The 16,899-nt window shown below is 45.5% G+C and overlaps 1 protein-coding gene across 7 annotated transcripts in view; it reads left to right on the top strand.

The window, feature by feature from the left end:
- The window catches only part of LOC108024520 (rho GTPase-activating protein 7), a 93,952-nt gene extending 78,404 nt beyond the window's left edge, over nt 1-15,548 (top strand). For 6 of the 7 annotated variants that reach the window (XM_017094471.3, XM_017094472.3, XM_050889287.1 and 3 more), the window contains 7 exons: nt 7,220-7,291; nt 11,303-11,454; nt 11,625-13,272; nt 13,337-13,823; nt 13,892-14,164; nt 14,228-14,407; nt 14,468-15,548. In XM_017094471.3, the coding sequence (XP_016949960.1) occupies nt 7,220-7,291; nt 11,303-11,454; nt 11,625-13,272; nt 13,337-13,823; nt 13,892-14,164; nt 14,228-14,407; nt 14,468-14,582 (2,927 nt within the window). In that variant the 3' untranslated portion in view covers nt 14,583-15,548. Of the gene's footprint in view, nt 1-1,255; nt 1,660-7,219; nt 7,292-11,302; nt 11,455-11,624; nt 13,273-13,336; nt 13,824-13,891; nt 14,165-14,227; nt 14,408-14,467 lie in introns of those variants that run through there. The other variant, XM_017094476.3, reaches the window with a different exon arrangement.
- The last annotated feature ends 1,351 nt before the right edge of the window (nt 15,549-16,899 follow it).

Here is a 16,899-nt window from a genome sequence, read left to right as displayed (position 1 = left end):
TCTCCCAACGGAAGCCAACCTCCCAAGTGGCCGGCGCTGCTTTTGTTTATCTTATTGAAAAGATTAAGACGCTTTCATATAGATACGGAGATTTATATCTCTGCGATTGCACAAGTACAAATTACCCGCATTTATATTTTATGTTATACAGACTTATGGAATATGTGTTTTCCGTCTTCCGCCCCAAGACACACCCCGAAAAGCACAAATAACGCAAAAGTGGGCGCAGATTAATGAGAATTAATGCGCCCGAGTGACTTGCCAATGATTTGTGCTCATAATTTTCCTGTTTATCCAATTAAACGCAACCAATAAGTGCGAAATGGCAATATTTTGCCTGTGCCAAGTGGCCAAGACAAAAACGTGATCCTTAAACAAACGAACTGCAGCTGTGTGAAAACAATGGACTTGCACTTCAGCGATTAGAATTGTTCTGAATAACTGGGACTCAATGGTGATATCAAACAGATGTGCGGCTGTGTCATCAAAGCCCCTCCAGACGCAATAATGCCATTTATTCAACTCTCCATAAATCATAAAACCGAGCCAAAGCCTAACCTTGAGCACACTCCAGCACACACATATCAAATGAAATAAAAACATGAAAAAAACTGTGCCAAACCAACTGTGCACAAGGCACACAGCCACGCCCACAGCCGCACATCGCCCACCGCCCACCGCCCAACGCCCACACCTTTCAGCAGAGCAACAGGTGCGGTTGTATCTCGGTGTTTTCCGTCTTGAAACTTTCGCATGCCGGGGTATAAATTTTAATGAATGCCCCGCTCGTGAAGCAAAACGAGAAGTACAACTAAAATACATGAGCCGAGAGTCCTTTTGGCGAACATGGAAATTAAATAAGCATCGTCTACCTGACAGTAATTCATTTATTTATTTATTTGTTCGCCCCTGGCCCTGGCCAACTAACCACAGAAATAATAATAATAAGCGATTGTAGAGCCGATAACTCTCTCTTTTCCCTTATGTGAAACATGGGCCAGGAAGTGGCCCTTTCTGCGGCCCATTCCAAAGAACAATACCTTGTGGCCCTCAAAGAAGTGGAAGCAACAGAACATCCATGTTGCCCATACGCCCCGTTGTTCGGCGTTGCTCATACGCCCCGTGCGCCCAGCTCCCTGCTCGGCTTTCCGAGGCCTCGTGCGCTCGGCTCGCCATTTTCCGAGGGGAAAACGAACGCGTTGCAAATTCATTAGTGCTCTTACAGGCGCCGTGCACGGTTGTCGATTTTCGTGGCCGCAGCGAGTGGAAAACTCGGGTGGAGCGCGTCGACGCCGCCGACTTAAAGCCCAATCAAAATAAATAGCCAAGCAAAATAAATATCAAACCCAAATAAATAGCTTTGAAAGGAAGAAAGTGCATTGTGTGCCCGAAATGGCGTGTATTTTGGTGTAGTTGCTCTGTAAACAATCCAAGAAATCCGCTCTGGGCGGTCATTAGTAAGTTCTTTGCCATCGCTATAGCCACTTTTGTGAGTGCTCTTCAAGACGGCGCTGCCCAAACTGGCCAATATGCAACGCCGCATGTCCATCACCATACGCGAGTACAAGTTCTTTAGGAGCTTCTCGCAGAAGTTCGAGAACTGGCCCAAGCGCAAGGCCGAGGCACTGTGGCGGAAAATGCGCGAACGCAAGATTGCAGGTGAGCACTAAGTGGCATTCGCCAACCGCCAAGGCAGCTCACTGGAAAAAATCCGTGTTAACTTCTCAACAAGAAGTCAAATTAATACTTTACTTTATTTTGGAAAATAATATGTTGGAATTTGAAACACCAGACCATAATTTGTAAGACAAAAGATTACAATTTGATGACAAAGGTTGAAAAACTTTAAGTACCGAAGAACTAAGAATTAAAATAATCTAGTTACAAAATGTAGATCCCCTTTCCTAGAGTACAAATATACAATAAATGAGAAGATAAGGGAAAGGTCTTTATAGATATTAGATACAATCTACAATTCCAGTAGAAAATTTTGACTTCAGAAGACCTTTTCCCAAGCTACATAGATTTTGTATAATAATATTTAAAGGATTGCCCTTTAAAGATTGATACATTTTTGATTTAGATTATTATAGATTTAGGTGAGAGAGCACCCTTATAGATTGCCAAATTTATCATCTGTTAAACCCTTTTCCCCAGTGCAGCCCTGCTTCAAGGGCAAATTTGTTTTGCCCACTAGCTGCCGGCAAATTATTAAATACTTTGTTTACAATTATGGAAATATGCGAGTCTGGATCATGGTGTTGCTGGTGGTTTGGAATGCGCGCGCGCCACTCGCACCGCCAGCAATTGGCTGTTTATGGTTTTTCGGCACCCCACAAGGGGATATTTATCCCCCCAGCCCCCCTTAGAACCCATTCCCCATTCTGGCCGTTTATTTTTGGTAATGGGAATGCGGGGCACGGCTATTTCCAGTGCACAGCTTGTACTTATCAGTCGACGCCTCGCATTTAAATCGAATTATTCGCGCCGCTAGTTCGGGAATATGTGTATCAATAAGGCGCGGGGGAGTGCAACAAGTGATCCAATACACCCCCTCTGTCACTAGCATTCTGTCAGCAAGTCAATCATTCGGTCATCCAGTCAGTCAGTCAACCAGTCAGTCAGTCAGTGTCCCCGCCTCATGACCATCACAATCATCATCAGCCTCCTCACCGGTTTCGCCGTTTTCTTTACACTCTAGTGAAATTGCGCGCCAGTCAAGCAGAGCCATTCATTTAAATAAAGAAAATCGCTTGCGTGCTGTAATAAATGGCAAAAAATTATTATACAATTAATATGTATACCCGTGGACGGGTAAAAAATGCGGGAAATTGTTTTTATTTTATTATATTATATTTTATTTTATTATAACTCGTACCTGCCTCCACGGTTCGTGCCTCCCAGAAGATATACACAAATATGACACACAGCATCGAATGGGCCATTGGAAAGGCATTTTTATGGCAGTGTATGCCGAATTTCCTTGTTCTTCATTCGGCTAAACCCTTGGGGAAATTCATAACGAACCACCTGTAAGCCACTAGCATTTTCTTCCATTTCATTTTCCCTAGCCATTTTTGGGTTAGAACAATGTATAAACTTTCCATTGCTTTGTTTTGCTTGGCTTTATTCTGTTATTGTTTGATTATTTTTGCTTTCGCGAATGCGAATTTCGGTTATTTTTATTGTGTGCGAGTGTGCGCCCAGCAGGAAATATGCCGCATATAATGGGCTGGCATTAAAAACACATTAAAAGCTCAATGATCTGTTATATTTGGCTGAAGAATTCCCGAGGGGCTCCCGGCCACTTGGCCCCTAATTACACTGGGGGCTCAAAGCGGCGGTGCACCCCAGGCGAAAGTGAGCAGCTCCACCCATCGTTGAGTTCACAGCAAATTAAACTGGCGTTCCACCACCAAGCCGCCTTGCCACCTTGCCACCACTTGTTGCAGGGCCCAAAATGGGAGTTGGCTAGGAGGAAGCAGCACTTCTGTGCGGCTGGCAAGCATCTGGCACACACTTATGGCCCAGAAAAGGTATAAATAGCTGTATCCTTTGGCCAGGCAACAGGCAGCAGGCTTTTGTGTGCCCAGCGAAGAGGAAAGGAGTGTGCACATGTCTATTTCTGTGGGCCCAGCAACTCTATTTCGAAAACACATCTGAAAATCGCAAGTTGGCCATACCCTCTATACACATATATGTATCTATTTCTGGTTGGCCATTTATAATTAATAATCCACTTCTTTGATGGGAAGCAGCAGCAAGGTGACTGAAATTTATGTTCCGCCTGACATTCGAATGCAACGGCTGACAATAAAGCATTCGCGCAGCTTGCCTTTGGCCATTTGGCCAGCACTTGGCCATTAATTAAAGCCACGACACCTACGACAATTATTTATCCAACGAACAGGCTCGGTTCATTTGAATTTCTGGCGTAAAACTGCATTGTTTCTGGCTCCTGGGGCTGTGCAATTTACTGTTTATACGGCAGCATAATTGGCAAATGAAACCGTTTAGCGGGGAATTAATGAAATTGCTGAATAATGTTTTCGGGAGCCTGTGGCAATTGAATTAGCCATCAATTAGTGTCAACCGGTATCGATTTATATGGCAGGTAGAATGTTGTTTCGCACTGAGGTCAAAGCTTTTACATCATGTGTTTCTAGGGCCATTTAATTATATTAGTCCAAAAGTTAGAGCCGTGCGTAATGGGGGCTTGTGTAGCCATGGAAACGCATCCCATGGATACGTTCAAATCCTTTGCATAAGTCGGCGAACGCTGCTGTCTGTCAGCCGCATACAATGTCATCTCTTTCAGCTTGGCTGCATTTTTCTGGAGCACACACACTCGCCCGTCGAGTGGAAATGCGTGTCACTGACACACACACCCACACAATGGGCCAGAATTTTCCAACCGAAGGATAAAATCTACGGCAATTGTGTTAGGAACTTTGCTTTCATTGACACTTTCCTTTGCCTTGCCCTGCTTTGCTTTGCTTTGCTTTTCCCCACAGAAACCAGAGACCAGAAACAGCCAGCTGGCTTGACTTTTACCCCATTGCGGCATCTGTGGGCGGCTCTTGAAATCAATGCAAATTTTAATTGAAAATTTAAACAAATTTCGAGAACAACAAGCTTAAACTACGCCCGGGCAGAGGGGGATTCAATTAATCCCGGGCTCGGGCAAACACAATATTATGTATGCAAAATGCTGGAGCCAGGGAGAACAAACACAAGCTTTGTTTGATTCATTTATAAATGGCAGGAAAATTGAACAGGATAAGGCTAGGAAAAGCAGAAACTATAAGCACTTAATCTTCAAGAGAAGCAAGCACTTTAAAAGCAAAGATAGCGGTCACATAAATGTATCTCACAGATACATTTCTTTGAAATCAGATTTAAGCTTCATCGTTATCCATTAAAAAACATGTAAAATCTCAAGTATTATAGGTTTTCCTTAAAGAAACCTTTAAAAATCCTTGAAAAGTAAAATATGAGTGTATAGTTCCTTGAGCCTCTCATTATTTCTGGTTCCAGGAAATGCTCCCAATAAATCTATGAAATTCAATACCACTTAGATAATCATCGGCCATTTTAAAGAGCAGAGTTCAGCGAAAGCGCGAGGCGGAAAAGAGCTTGTTTTTGTTTCAAACACCCCCGCGGAAGGCGGGCTGCTTGGCATTTTATATATTTTTAATTAGCCTTAAGGTCAGAACGGCGCATCGCGGAGGTCCCGACAATGATGATCAGCATCGTCTCATGTTCCGAAACGCCCCCAAACTCCCCCACGCACACACAATGTTCGGGTCCATCAGAATAATTATTATCCTGGGCGCAGGTGAAGTTCATGAATTTACGCGTTGCTTGTTTGGCAGTGTTTTTAAAAGGCGAGAGGGGGATGACCGGGGCAGCAAAGGACAATAAGGACAACAACTGGGCGGTACTATGGCCTGTGTGTCTGTGTGGGTACACAGGAACAAATATTGAACCTGACGCAATAAGCTGTGAGTGAGCCTTTGGCACACACGAACACACCTCCACATTGTTTTACTCGCTTTAAATGGCTTTTAGATGAGTTCGCAACGTCAACGTGGCGTATGCGCAATTTATACCACTCACAAGTGGCATTTACAGAGGAATACCACTGCCAACGCAAAAGTTGCAATTGCGGGTTAATTAAAGCGGTGTAGTAATTATAGCCACTCACATCTCGATTACCAGCCAGTCAGGAAGCTTAAAATGCCACGTTAAATCAAAAACTTTCCTTAAAACAAATGTAAAAAATATTTAAACAAATATTATCACAAAATAACTTAATATTTAGTAAATTCTTAAATAATTACTGCTTATTTTAGAATAATTAAACCATTTTTAAAGGCTCTGAAGCAAATCTTCAACTCTTTTTAAGTTAAAGTTAGATCCAATATGTTTATTTATTAAGAGAATTTGGGTTAGCTCACGAGGATTTCTTAAGCAGGATGATTTTAAGAGAAGAGATTAAAGTAATAAGACTATTTGATATTTGAAATAAAGAACTCCAAGTTGATTGGGTAATCGTCCTAATCATAGACATGCAATCCCATATGTTGCGCTATTTTAGCCCGCAATTTGCATGCATAATCTAATACCCAAGCCCACTTGCCTTCAGTTCCTTGGGTCAGGTCAACCGGCCTGTCGCCCCAACATGAGTATCTATGAGTATCTATGGGTGTTGGGTGCCTGGCCCGCTGCCAAGAGCCGGATACCCTGGAAGCGGGTCATGCGTCCGGCCAGCAGCTGTCAGAATGCCAGCAGCATAAATCGATGTCCGAGGGGTTGCTCTCGTTTATAAATAACTGCGGAGACACTGGCAAAAGGAAGCCGGGACAGGTGAACCCATTGCTAGGGGTGTGGGTATGGGTTTGGGTATAGCTGTAGCTGCGGGTATTGCCATCCTCGTGCAAGTTAATCGCTTGCAAAACTCAATAATAATTCACTCAGCCACAACCCCCGCTTGCCCGCCTTTCCACATAGGTTCATATTTTCCTGCTGGCAGTAAGCAGCCGGAAACTGTTTCATGTTGTCGCTCAGCCTGATTAAAAATCAATAGCCCTGTCGCCAGATCCTGTTACTCGAATTGAGCCAAGCTGGAGAGCAGAGAAAAAAGAAAAACCAGATTAGCATTTAAAATAGCTGGGGCCAAGTGCCTTTGGCCGCCTTTGTTTCAGACCAACTGGCTGGAATTCGATTTGAATTCATTGCGGTCTCGGGCTCATAAAGCAGTATGACTTACATTTGTTAGCTGCGGTTCAATGCGTTCTTTGTCCTGTCCTTGTCTCAAATTAGCCCGGCATAAATAAGCCATTTTATCCCTCAAATCCGTCTCTCCAGCTCTTAAAGTTCCATTACTCCAAGACTTTTACTTTCAAGGCACTTTAACTCGAGGTGGAGTCTTTTAAAAAATACAATTTAAAGCCCTGTACGACCGCAGCCACATAATTTAAAGCCGTCAACTCCATTCGGTGGGTTTACAACGTAATCCATCAAGCGGCCAAAACCCGCGGACAATGGCCAGACTTTGGTGACGGCTTCTTGACCACGCCGGTGTTTAATTGTTTTCGCAGGCGGCGCTGGATTGAATTTGGCTGGGCAAAAAGGATGCGTTCGGAAAACTTAATTACAATTAATTTGATTCGCTGCGAACGCATATTCATCCTGGATTTTCCCCTCTCTCTTGCAGAAATCGAAGCTGTGGAGGCTTGCAAATGGCTGCGTGCTGCAGGTTTTCCGCAATACGCACAGATGTACGAAGGTAAGTGCGAACCACATCCTCATCCAGCTCCCCACTAGCCACTTCCGTTTTGCGCTGCACTGTGAAAAAAAAAACGTTAGAAATGGTAGAAGAACTTGGGGAAAATGGTTAAAATGGTAATTCAATTTATAAGAAAATCACACCATTAAATAATTTAAATTAAAAATGTTATGGCCTTATGACATAAATATCACTACACTGAACAGAAATCGTTAGGGCAATAGAAGAACCTTAAAAATGAAGGTAAACTAAATATATAAAGAAATTATGATGATTATAAAAATGTTTTTAGAGATTTCTTATCATATGAACATTATATCGTTATAAATAGGAGAAAAACTTTTAGGTAAACACTGAAAATTATTTGGAAGACTCAGAAATATTGCATCTAAGTTATAAAAGTTACCTACTTGATTTACCTAAAAATATCTTTGCAATCTTGAGAAAATAATGGATAAATATATATGTTAAGACTTGCTATTGTATTTATAAGTATGCTATAAGTTGTGATGAGTTTTTTAAATCCTTTTTTCATTGAGGTGAAATTTAAGCCAGTGTCGTAAGGCCATAATATATTTTCTTTGATCGTGATTTTCTCAGTCCCTTTTTTCCCCCAGTGCATGTCGTGTCAGCATGCCTTTGCCCTGGGGGCGTGGCAGGCTGGTGGTCGGTAATTGATGGTCTCGTCATCGGCAGTGACGCAGCAGCAGCGGCAGCAGCGGCAGCAGCGGCGACCGAGGCACTTGACCAACATGCCCGCCATTTAGTCTTGTGTGTTTAACGCTCTCCAAGTGGCAGTTTATTAATTGTATTACACGAACTTTCACTTTCGCCCCTGCCACTGCCCCCAGTCCGAGTAGGAGCACAAAAAAGGAGGTTAAAGACAAAACATTTATGACGTGGCAACATTGGAGAACAATTTAAGTGCCGCCTCACGACGTCTAGGGGTTTCAACACCATCGGCGGACAAAGGCTGCCCCCGACATGATACTCGCAGTGAATTTGATATCCCAAACACGCGGCACAGACCGCGACAACAATTAGGCTGATGGGATGCCTCGCATCCCCTGGATCCCGAATCCCAATCCAGATCAGATCCCCTTCTATCCAAGTCCTTTCAGGCGAAAACGAAAGCCCAGTAACGCCTACCTACCAGATCGGGGCAATCTCAAGAATTCAACGCAAAGCAACGCTTGAGAGGCAGCCAAACTGCGATAAAATATAATAAAAGGCTAAAGGACACGCAGGCCAAAAGAATTTATGGGGACCACCTTCGTATAAAAAACTCCGCACAGAACCGAAAATTAAAATGGTTTACGTTTTATCCCCCTTTTTTTGTATTTTCGCTGAGAAAGGGCTTTGGCCTTTGAGGCAGGGGCTGCCCAAAAGTACAACCGCCAGCCAAAATGTTAGTATCGGTTCATTGAACCCTGCGCAGGCTGCATATTTATTTGATTTCCTTAATCGCAAGCGAAGTCGACCCTTCTCCAGAGCATTTGTCGCAAGGCATTTAACGCCTGGAGGCCTCGCAGATTGATGAGCCGCGCGGTTTTGCAGGGATTCAGGCAAGCAAACGCGAACAGTACATTCTTAAGCCCAAAAAGTTCGCTGAGTTATGGCCAAAAAGCCAGCTCAAGAAGACAACGCGAAAGACCAAAAAGTGAATCTGAAATGGAGAGCCTGCAATTTGGGCATGTCCGCAGGCGCCCTGTCGCCGACCTTGAAATATGCGAATTGTATTGCATAAATTCGAGAACAGAACCAGCGACTTGGCAAAGGCACTCAGAGAAAAGTAGGGGTGCAACTTGGATTTTATTTAAATGCTCTCAAACCACGAGCCTTACATCTTAAGCTCCACTGAGATACATTTGATTCAAGAATTTGAAGTTGCCTCTAAAAATATATATTTATAAACTATTTCTTTACTCAACAAAAGTTCTTAAGCCCCAGCCTACTTTAAGATAATTTACTCCTTTTATTTAAAAATTTTTCTTTGAGTGCTGAAAACCAAAACGTAAATTCGCGACTTATGGAATAATTTGTGCGCACATTTAAACTGGAGCCCAACCCATCGCAGGTTCCAAAGACCAGGCTTCAGTTCCAATCCCAAACCCAATCCCGAGCCCAAAACCCATCTGCATGACCATCTTTCCTGACCGGGGACAACATGATAAATGCGTATTTTAATGAGTTTCGTGTAAACAAGGCAGCGGCGCATGCGCAGATTGCCGCTCAAATTTCCTCAGCATTTTGTGGGTTCTTTTTGGCTTTTGGCCGGGCAAATTAAAATGCCGTAGGTGTGTAAGAGCTCGCTGCTCTGTCATTTGATTTGGCCCGGGGTATTGGGACTTGTGCTGCCGCTGAAAGGAGGTGTTCCGCCTGTAAGCGACTGTTAATTTGCCCAGAAACCCAGGACAAACCAAAAAAAAAATCAAGACAAAACCAAGAAAAAGCCCAGATGAGGGACCGAGGATGGAGCATTTCCCCCAGCCTTTGTTTGCCTTTTGCTCACTTCTTGCACTCACATTACTCATTGAAAGTGGCAGACTTAATTCGAGGGTGTGACCTGCGCCAGGCCAGGATCACATGGGAGTGCTTAAGAGGGCAATAAGAGCTCATGAGGCCAGGCAATCGATTTTGTGGTCCAAAACAACCGGTTATCCTGGGAGCCAAGAAACGGAACTCGAGGAGTGGTGAAAATAAATCCCGGCTAAGCCCATTAGGTATCGCATATTTTCGGATGAGTTTCAATGTTTAGATCATCTAAATTGTTCCCTTGCCAAGACAGCCAGTGTCCAAGCAATATTTACTTCGTGGAGACCCCATAAAGATCTATATTCGAGTGAAATCCGCATCCTAATTTAGATTCCAGGCTAATTGCTTCTATATTTCCCCAAAACAGCCATAAATTGCTCCTAATTACATTCGAATTTCACTGCAATCTGCGTCATTGGCTGAGAAAAAAGATTAATCATATAATTGACCCCATAAATGAATGCACCCCCATCCCCTGCGAGCAGGCTCGTATAAACTGTGAAAAGTCTGGGTGGAAAAAACGCAACCAAAAAAAAACACAAAAAGCTATGAATTACAACGACTTCCCGAATCATCTCCCTCTGACGTCAGCGCTGCGTACTGGATCGTAACTCCCAATGGGTTATCGAACACTTGGTGGCACTGGCACACTTCCCCGATTTGTTTACACCAGCCTTGCACCCTCAATTAGAAACCAAACACACCGCACACTCGACTGTTTGAAGAGGAGCCTCCGCAATGGTCTTATAAATACGCAGCAGGGCCGAGATTGGGGAAAGAATGGCGCTGGAGGAGTGTAAACAAAACTATAAAAAGCTTCCATCGGTCGAGGGGAGAGAAAGAACGAGTTGGGGCGTTACTTTCGAGCCGAAAGTTCAACAAACCATGAATGGCTTGCCGAGAAGAACAAAATATTGTTGTAATGCTAACAATATTTGTGCAAACAATGCAGCTTTTCCAGGCAGACTGGCAGCCAGGCATCCAGGCATCCAGGCATCCAGCACCCAGTACGCAGTGCATCCTACGGATGTCGAGCAGTGCTATCTGCAGCTGCAGATGCGAATGTATCTGTATCTGCAGTATCGCCGCTTTATTCGTATCTGTGCGACGCGTCGCGACATGTGTAAACGTCTGGGTATAATCTTTTCTTTTCTATATTTTTTGTATTTTTTTGTACTTTGTGTGAACGAGGCGGCAGTCGCTTGGAACTTGATTTCCTACGTGCGAATTGGCCACGCAAATATGTGGAAAAACGCTGTGAAAATTCAGCTGCCCGATGGCAGACTTCCATATATCGCGTATACCGAAGCAGCCCGACTCGTACCCGTTTAATGATCGCTGGCGCCATGGGCGTTCGACTTTTCAGGTTTCTCAATTAGAATTTCACGCGTCGCCGAGACGTGCAGTCGCAAAACCACTCACACTTCCAGCCCGCCAAGAGGAGTCCTTCTAAACACTCGCTTGTGTCCTTTGCAGATCACCAGTTCCCGATCGACCTGAACAATGTAGCCAAAGACCACACCAACCTGGAGAACGATCAGCTGCAGTCCCTCTACCGCCGGCTCTGCGTCCTCAATCGCTGTGCCACCATGCGGCTGGACCAGTCCCACAAGCCGCAAACACCACAGGTAAGAGGACGAACTACTATATTGTGGGGACTCGGGATGAAACAAGAAGGATCCTTATAGCGAATAAACAGTACATAACAATAAGGGCTTATCCTTGAGCTCAAATGAACAAACCATCATTTTGGAGACCATAACCCAATACATATTTTCCTTTCCCCTGTTTTACCTAGCAAAAGGAGGAATCGGATGATGAGAACTTCGCCCTGAGCGAGCACTGGACATTCCAACCGCACATTCGCCGCTGGTCGCGGATCGGGGAGATGGGCCTGGAGCTGCCGCCGCCGGGGATGCTCAGCCTGAACGTGGAGAAGACGGAGAGCTCGTCGAAGGAATCGAGTCCGGACCGGTTCGAGGAGGACGGCGCCGGCATCACGCTGGTCATTCCCGGCTGCAGCAAGACCAGTGGTGGCCTGGCCACCGATGGCTCCTCCCTGGGCGAGGGCTCCGAAAGCGGTCGCCTGCGGAGAAGTGGCAGCGAGCGGATCAAGGATCAGGCCAAGGCCCTGCTGCGGCGAGTGGAGTCCATCAAGTCGCGACGCCGCAAGCGACAGAATCGCGAGAACGTGGTGATCAGTGGACCCACCACACTAGACCTCTCGCAGTTTGGCCAGCGGAGTAGTCTGCGCAAGCCGGACGCCGTGTATTCCACCCCGCCCTCACCGTCAGCCCTGAGCCCCATGCACACATTCCCCAAGGCGCCGTTCTTCGGCAACGACCTCAAGGTGCCCAGCCACAGCGACAACTTCCTGAGTCCCAACCGCTCCAGTCCCAAGAGGACGCCCACCACTCCGCGCTCGATGAGGACCAGCCCGCTGCACTTCTTCTCCAGCCCCATGTCGCAGCTGAAGGAGGGCAAGTCCGATGACTCCTCCTCCTACTACAGCGACAGTCAGGAGTCCTCGGCGGGCGGTAAACTCTCCCTGAGGAAACCCTCCAAGGCCCGAAGATTCCTGCAGCGCACTGGCAAGGTGGATGACATAGGAGCCCATTCCGACTCGGAGTGTCACCAGGGCAGGAAGCTGCTCATCAAGGACGCCAATTCGAATACCACAGAGGTCAAGGTCAAGAAGTTGACACGCGGAGGATCCCTGAACCTGGGCAAGGATCCCAAGAAACGCGATGGTTTCCGCTCCTCATCTTTCCGCTCCAGAAGCACCTCGAGAAAGGAGCCCAAGAATGACGAGGATCAGGCTGGCACTGCCACAAATGGTGGCTCCAAGCGGCAGCCCGTGGTGCGTTGGCACAGTTTCCAGATGGAGGAGCGCCCCAACATGATATTCCGCAAGTGCTTCTCCAAGAAGATCGAACCGCTGCAGGAGGATGCGGGTGGCATGCCCTTTGCCGCCATGTCAGCGGGCCAACTGCAGATAATCCGGAAACTGGCACTGGTCACCTTGACCGGGCACATGGAGCGGTACTGCCCCTCGCATCGATCCGGCTGGAACTGGGAGCTGCCCAAGTTCATCAAGAAGATCAAGATGCCGGACTACAAGGACAAGAAGGTGTTCGGGGTGCCGCTCCTGATGATCCTGCAGCGCAGTGGCCAAACCCTGCCCACGGCAGTGCGAGCTGCTTTCCGCTGGCTGCAGCTGAACGCCCTCGACCAGGTGGGCATCTTCCGGAAGAGTGGCGGCAAGTCTAGGATCATTAAGTTACGTGAGCAAATAGAAGTCACCGACACCACCGCCGAGTGCATGGATGTCTTCGACCTGCAGCAGGCCTACGATGTGGCCGACATGCTGAAGCAGTACTTCCGAGAGCTCCCCGAATCCCTGCTGACCACCAAGATGTCCGAGACCTTTGTGGCCATCTTTCAACGTAAGCTAAAAAATATATCTTAGAAGTCACTTTACAAATATATTTTTATATAATTTATTTGCAGATCTCCCCGCCGAAGTGCGTCTGGATGCGGTGCAGTGCGCCGTGCTCCTGCTGCCCGACGAGAACCGGGAGATCCTGTACGTGCTCCTCGAATTCCTAACCATTGTGGCGGCCAACTCGCAGCAAAACCAGATGACCAGCAACAACCTGGGCGTGTGCCTGGCCCAGTCCATCTTCCACTCCTCCATCTCGACGGGCTCCGCCTCCGTGTCCGCCTCGCCGCGGCGCAAGGGCAAGGGCTCCGGCATGCCGGACATGAAGGAGCTGGCGGAGGCCAAGGCCTCGCACGAGTGCCTCTCCTTCATGATCGAGCACTACAAGCAGATCTACACGGCCGCCAAGGAGAAGCTGGGCAAGTGCAACTTCAGCTACATGGAGGAGTCCAAGCCGCTGCCCCTGGAGGCCCTCGGCGAGGGCATGCAGTTCCACAACTGGCGGGGCTACCTGTACGAGTGCACCAGCGCCACCATCAAGGAGGGTCGCGAAAAGTGAGTTTTGAATTAGCTATTTGGAAAAATGTTATTTTATTTTTAATAATTTCCCTTAATCCCCTTAGAACGCGCGGCTGGTTCAGCATAAACTCGCTGAATGACAGCAGCGTGGACATTGCCTACAAGAAGGTGGGCGATGGTCATCCTCTGAGACTCTGGCGCTGCACCACGGAGATCGAGGGACCCCCCAGGGAGGTGCTGGAGTTCGTGATCAAACAGAGGGCCACGTGGGACACCAATTTGCTGCAGTGTCAGACGGTCAAGAAGCTGGACGATCGCACGGAGATCTATCAGTACGCCCTGGACGGCCAGCTCGCCACGGACTTCTGTGTGTTGCGGTATGTTGAAACTTAGTTTTAAATTAGTTTAAATTTAATTTAATAATTAATAAACCCTTTCAGTTCCTGGCAAACTGATTTGCCGCGCGGCGCCTGCGTCATAGTGGAGACCTCCATAGACCACACCAAGGCCAAGCCTCTTTTCGGGGCGGTGAGGGGCGTGGTCCTGGCCTCCAGGTACCTCATAGAGCCCTGTGGCAGCGGCAGATCCAGGGTGATGCATCTGGCCAGGGTGGATGTGAAGTGAGTTGTTATTGTACTATTTTTAAACAGTATTGTAATCAAATCATGGCCTATTTCCAGGGGCAAGACGCCGGAGTGGTACAACAAGAACTACGGACACATATGCTCGCACTACCTTTCCCGCATTCGGTTGGCCTTCAAGCACGTGGCCGATGGACCCGAAAGCAAGGTCTAAACAAATACTATACATAAAACAGAAGGAGCTAGCCATCTCTTCGATGGTTACTTGCCGTATTCGTTGTCTGTCGCAAAGCTGACGCATTTATACGTAAATATATGATAGCTGGAGGATCGGAACAGCCCCCACTTCGAACAACCCAACGATTACGCAAAAAAACCCAATCAAACCCATGGACCACAAAAAAGAGCTTCAGTTTCAAAGCGCCTGAGGAGCGATGAAGCGAGTTTCAGAGAGAATATATTCTTGTACATACACCTTGTAGGTTTCTTAGTTTAGTTTTCGGCATAGATGTAACCCTTTAGTTTACTGTATTATATTTATACGTGGCCCTAATTTATACGACAATAGCAATCTAACACGCAAAATACTCAACACACGTAAATATCACAAAGTATATCTTTAACGATTTCTCTTGCTAAAGTCTACAGTCTACGTTTACGGCACTCCAAATCTTTAATGTTAATTAGTTCGTAGTCTTGGCAATATGTTAAAAAAAAATCGTATATTCGGAAAAGAGTAGAAAAGCAGCAAAGCAAAAGCAAAAGCAACCTTAAAATGTGTAAAGCAAATTCAACTAGTCAAATTTAATACGTTTAAGTTAAGGTACTAACCCCAAATACACTCATTGATTTGGCTTCAGATATTGATTGATTGATTGATCGATTGACACCGCATTACCTGAGTACGTGTCCGTTGGTTCAGCAGAAAGTATGTTTGTTTCCCTTGAGCGGTGTGAAATCGGAATTATTACCACTATCGTTAGGTTATGGATGTGCCCTAAGATCCCCGATCAATATATATACCATACTATATACTATAGTTTTATATGTGTCTATATAAATACGCTACCACATAAATCTATAATCGAGTGTGCGAAGGGAGCAGTAACTCAAATATTCGATGCATAAAGCAGATCGCAATAAAAGTGCATATTATGGAAATGCGAAAATGTAAACCAAACATGATATATATTTGTTTTGGGGGGAAAGGTCTTTAAGCTGTGTTAGAAATTCTTTCAAATTTCAATTTTTATTGAATTAAAAAATTAATTTTCTTTCGAATTCAAATTTTGCGCCCTACTGGACCCCAAAAGTATGCATTAAATACTTCAAACTTCCTCGAATTCGCCGGACTTAGTTCGAATTTTGCCCGCTGGGAACGAATTCGCTTCACTCCGAATCAAATTAACTCCGAAACTTGAAAAGTAAATGGTGGCGCAACCTGCACGGGCATTTCAAGAAAGCGCCACCTATTCGGACAGCTACAGCAACTTAACCGGTAAGGCGAATTCAACCGATAAAATATTTATCGGCGCCAAAATGTATTTTAAACAAGAATTTAAATATTTGAAAGAATATTGTGTACAACAAGTTGATTCGGCAATTCATCTGCAATACGTGTTTAATAACTACAAAATAACTTTTAGATTGTAATTTTAGGCTCTTATATGGGTAAAACTGATTTTTTTCATCTTTAAGATCCTTGAATTTGGAAAACTAGACAACAGTACGTATGAGTAATAAATTTTAAATTTTCTCTAAAGTATTTTATATTAAATCCCTTACAAAGCCAAATGGCTACTAAATTAATGGGTAAGTTTAAAACGCCTTTTAAAAGTTTAATTTTCTTGCAATCTGGTTTCGAGTCTCCCAAGCCTCATTAGAAAAACCCGTTCCGCTCGATCCCATTAGCCGCCACTATCATAATACCAACTTATTGAAACTTATTGGCAGTTTAAAAACAACGAGCCTTGTTGCTCTCTAATTGACTGCCGCCCAGGCGAGGCGTCGACTAATAAATTGACGGCCGGGCACACGAATGGCCCGGAAAGCCCACCTCTCTCGCTGGTTTACACATGTCGGGCACAAACTGCCGCTAATTGTGCCCCGGCAGCCCCAAAAACTGACCCCGAAAAAAGCTTTGCGAAAGCAAGGCGCTTACACACTCACACACTCGCGTGCATTTCCCATTTCCCCCGCGCTCAAGCGACAGACATTAAAAGTCCATTAAAAAATTATGTTCGCCATGGCGTGCTCGACTCCTGTTGGGGCGTTTGACTGTGTGAGCAGGGAGTCCCGACTTGGGCGCAGGCAATTTGTGCACTCGGAAATATGATGATTGCGATGTTTGGAAGTCATATTTAAAGGCGGATAAGTATCAAGGCAGAGGAAAAGGGCATTTTTCAGAGACAAAAATCATTTTTTAGGACCTATTTTGATGTGTTTCAAATGGGCTTGTTCTAGTTCGATCAGTTTTCTTTATATTTTTTTAGATATTAGTTTCAATTATTTTATAAAAATATATATAAGGC

The sequence above is a fragment of the Drosophila biarmipes genome, chromosome 3R (assembly GCF_025231255.1).
Source record: "Drosophila biarmipes strain raj3 chromosome 3R, RU_DBia_V1.1, whole genome shotgun sequence".
NCBI classification, from domain to species: Eukaryota; Metazoa; Arthropoda; class Insecta; order Diptera; family Drosophilidae; genus Drosophila; species Drosophila biarmipes.
The sequence above is the reverse complement of the archived record's forward strand: the minus strand, read 5'-3'. Positions and strand labels throughout refer to the sequence as shown.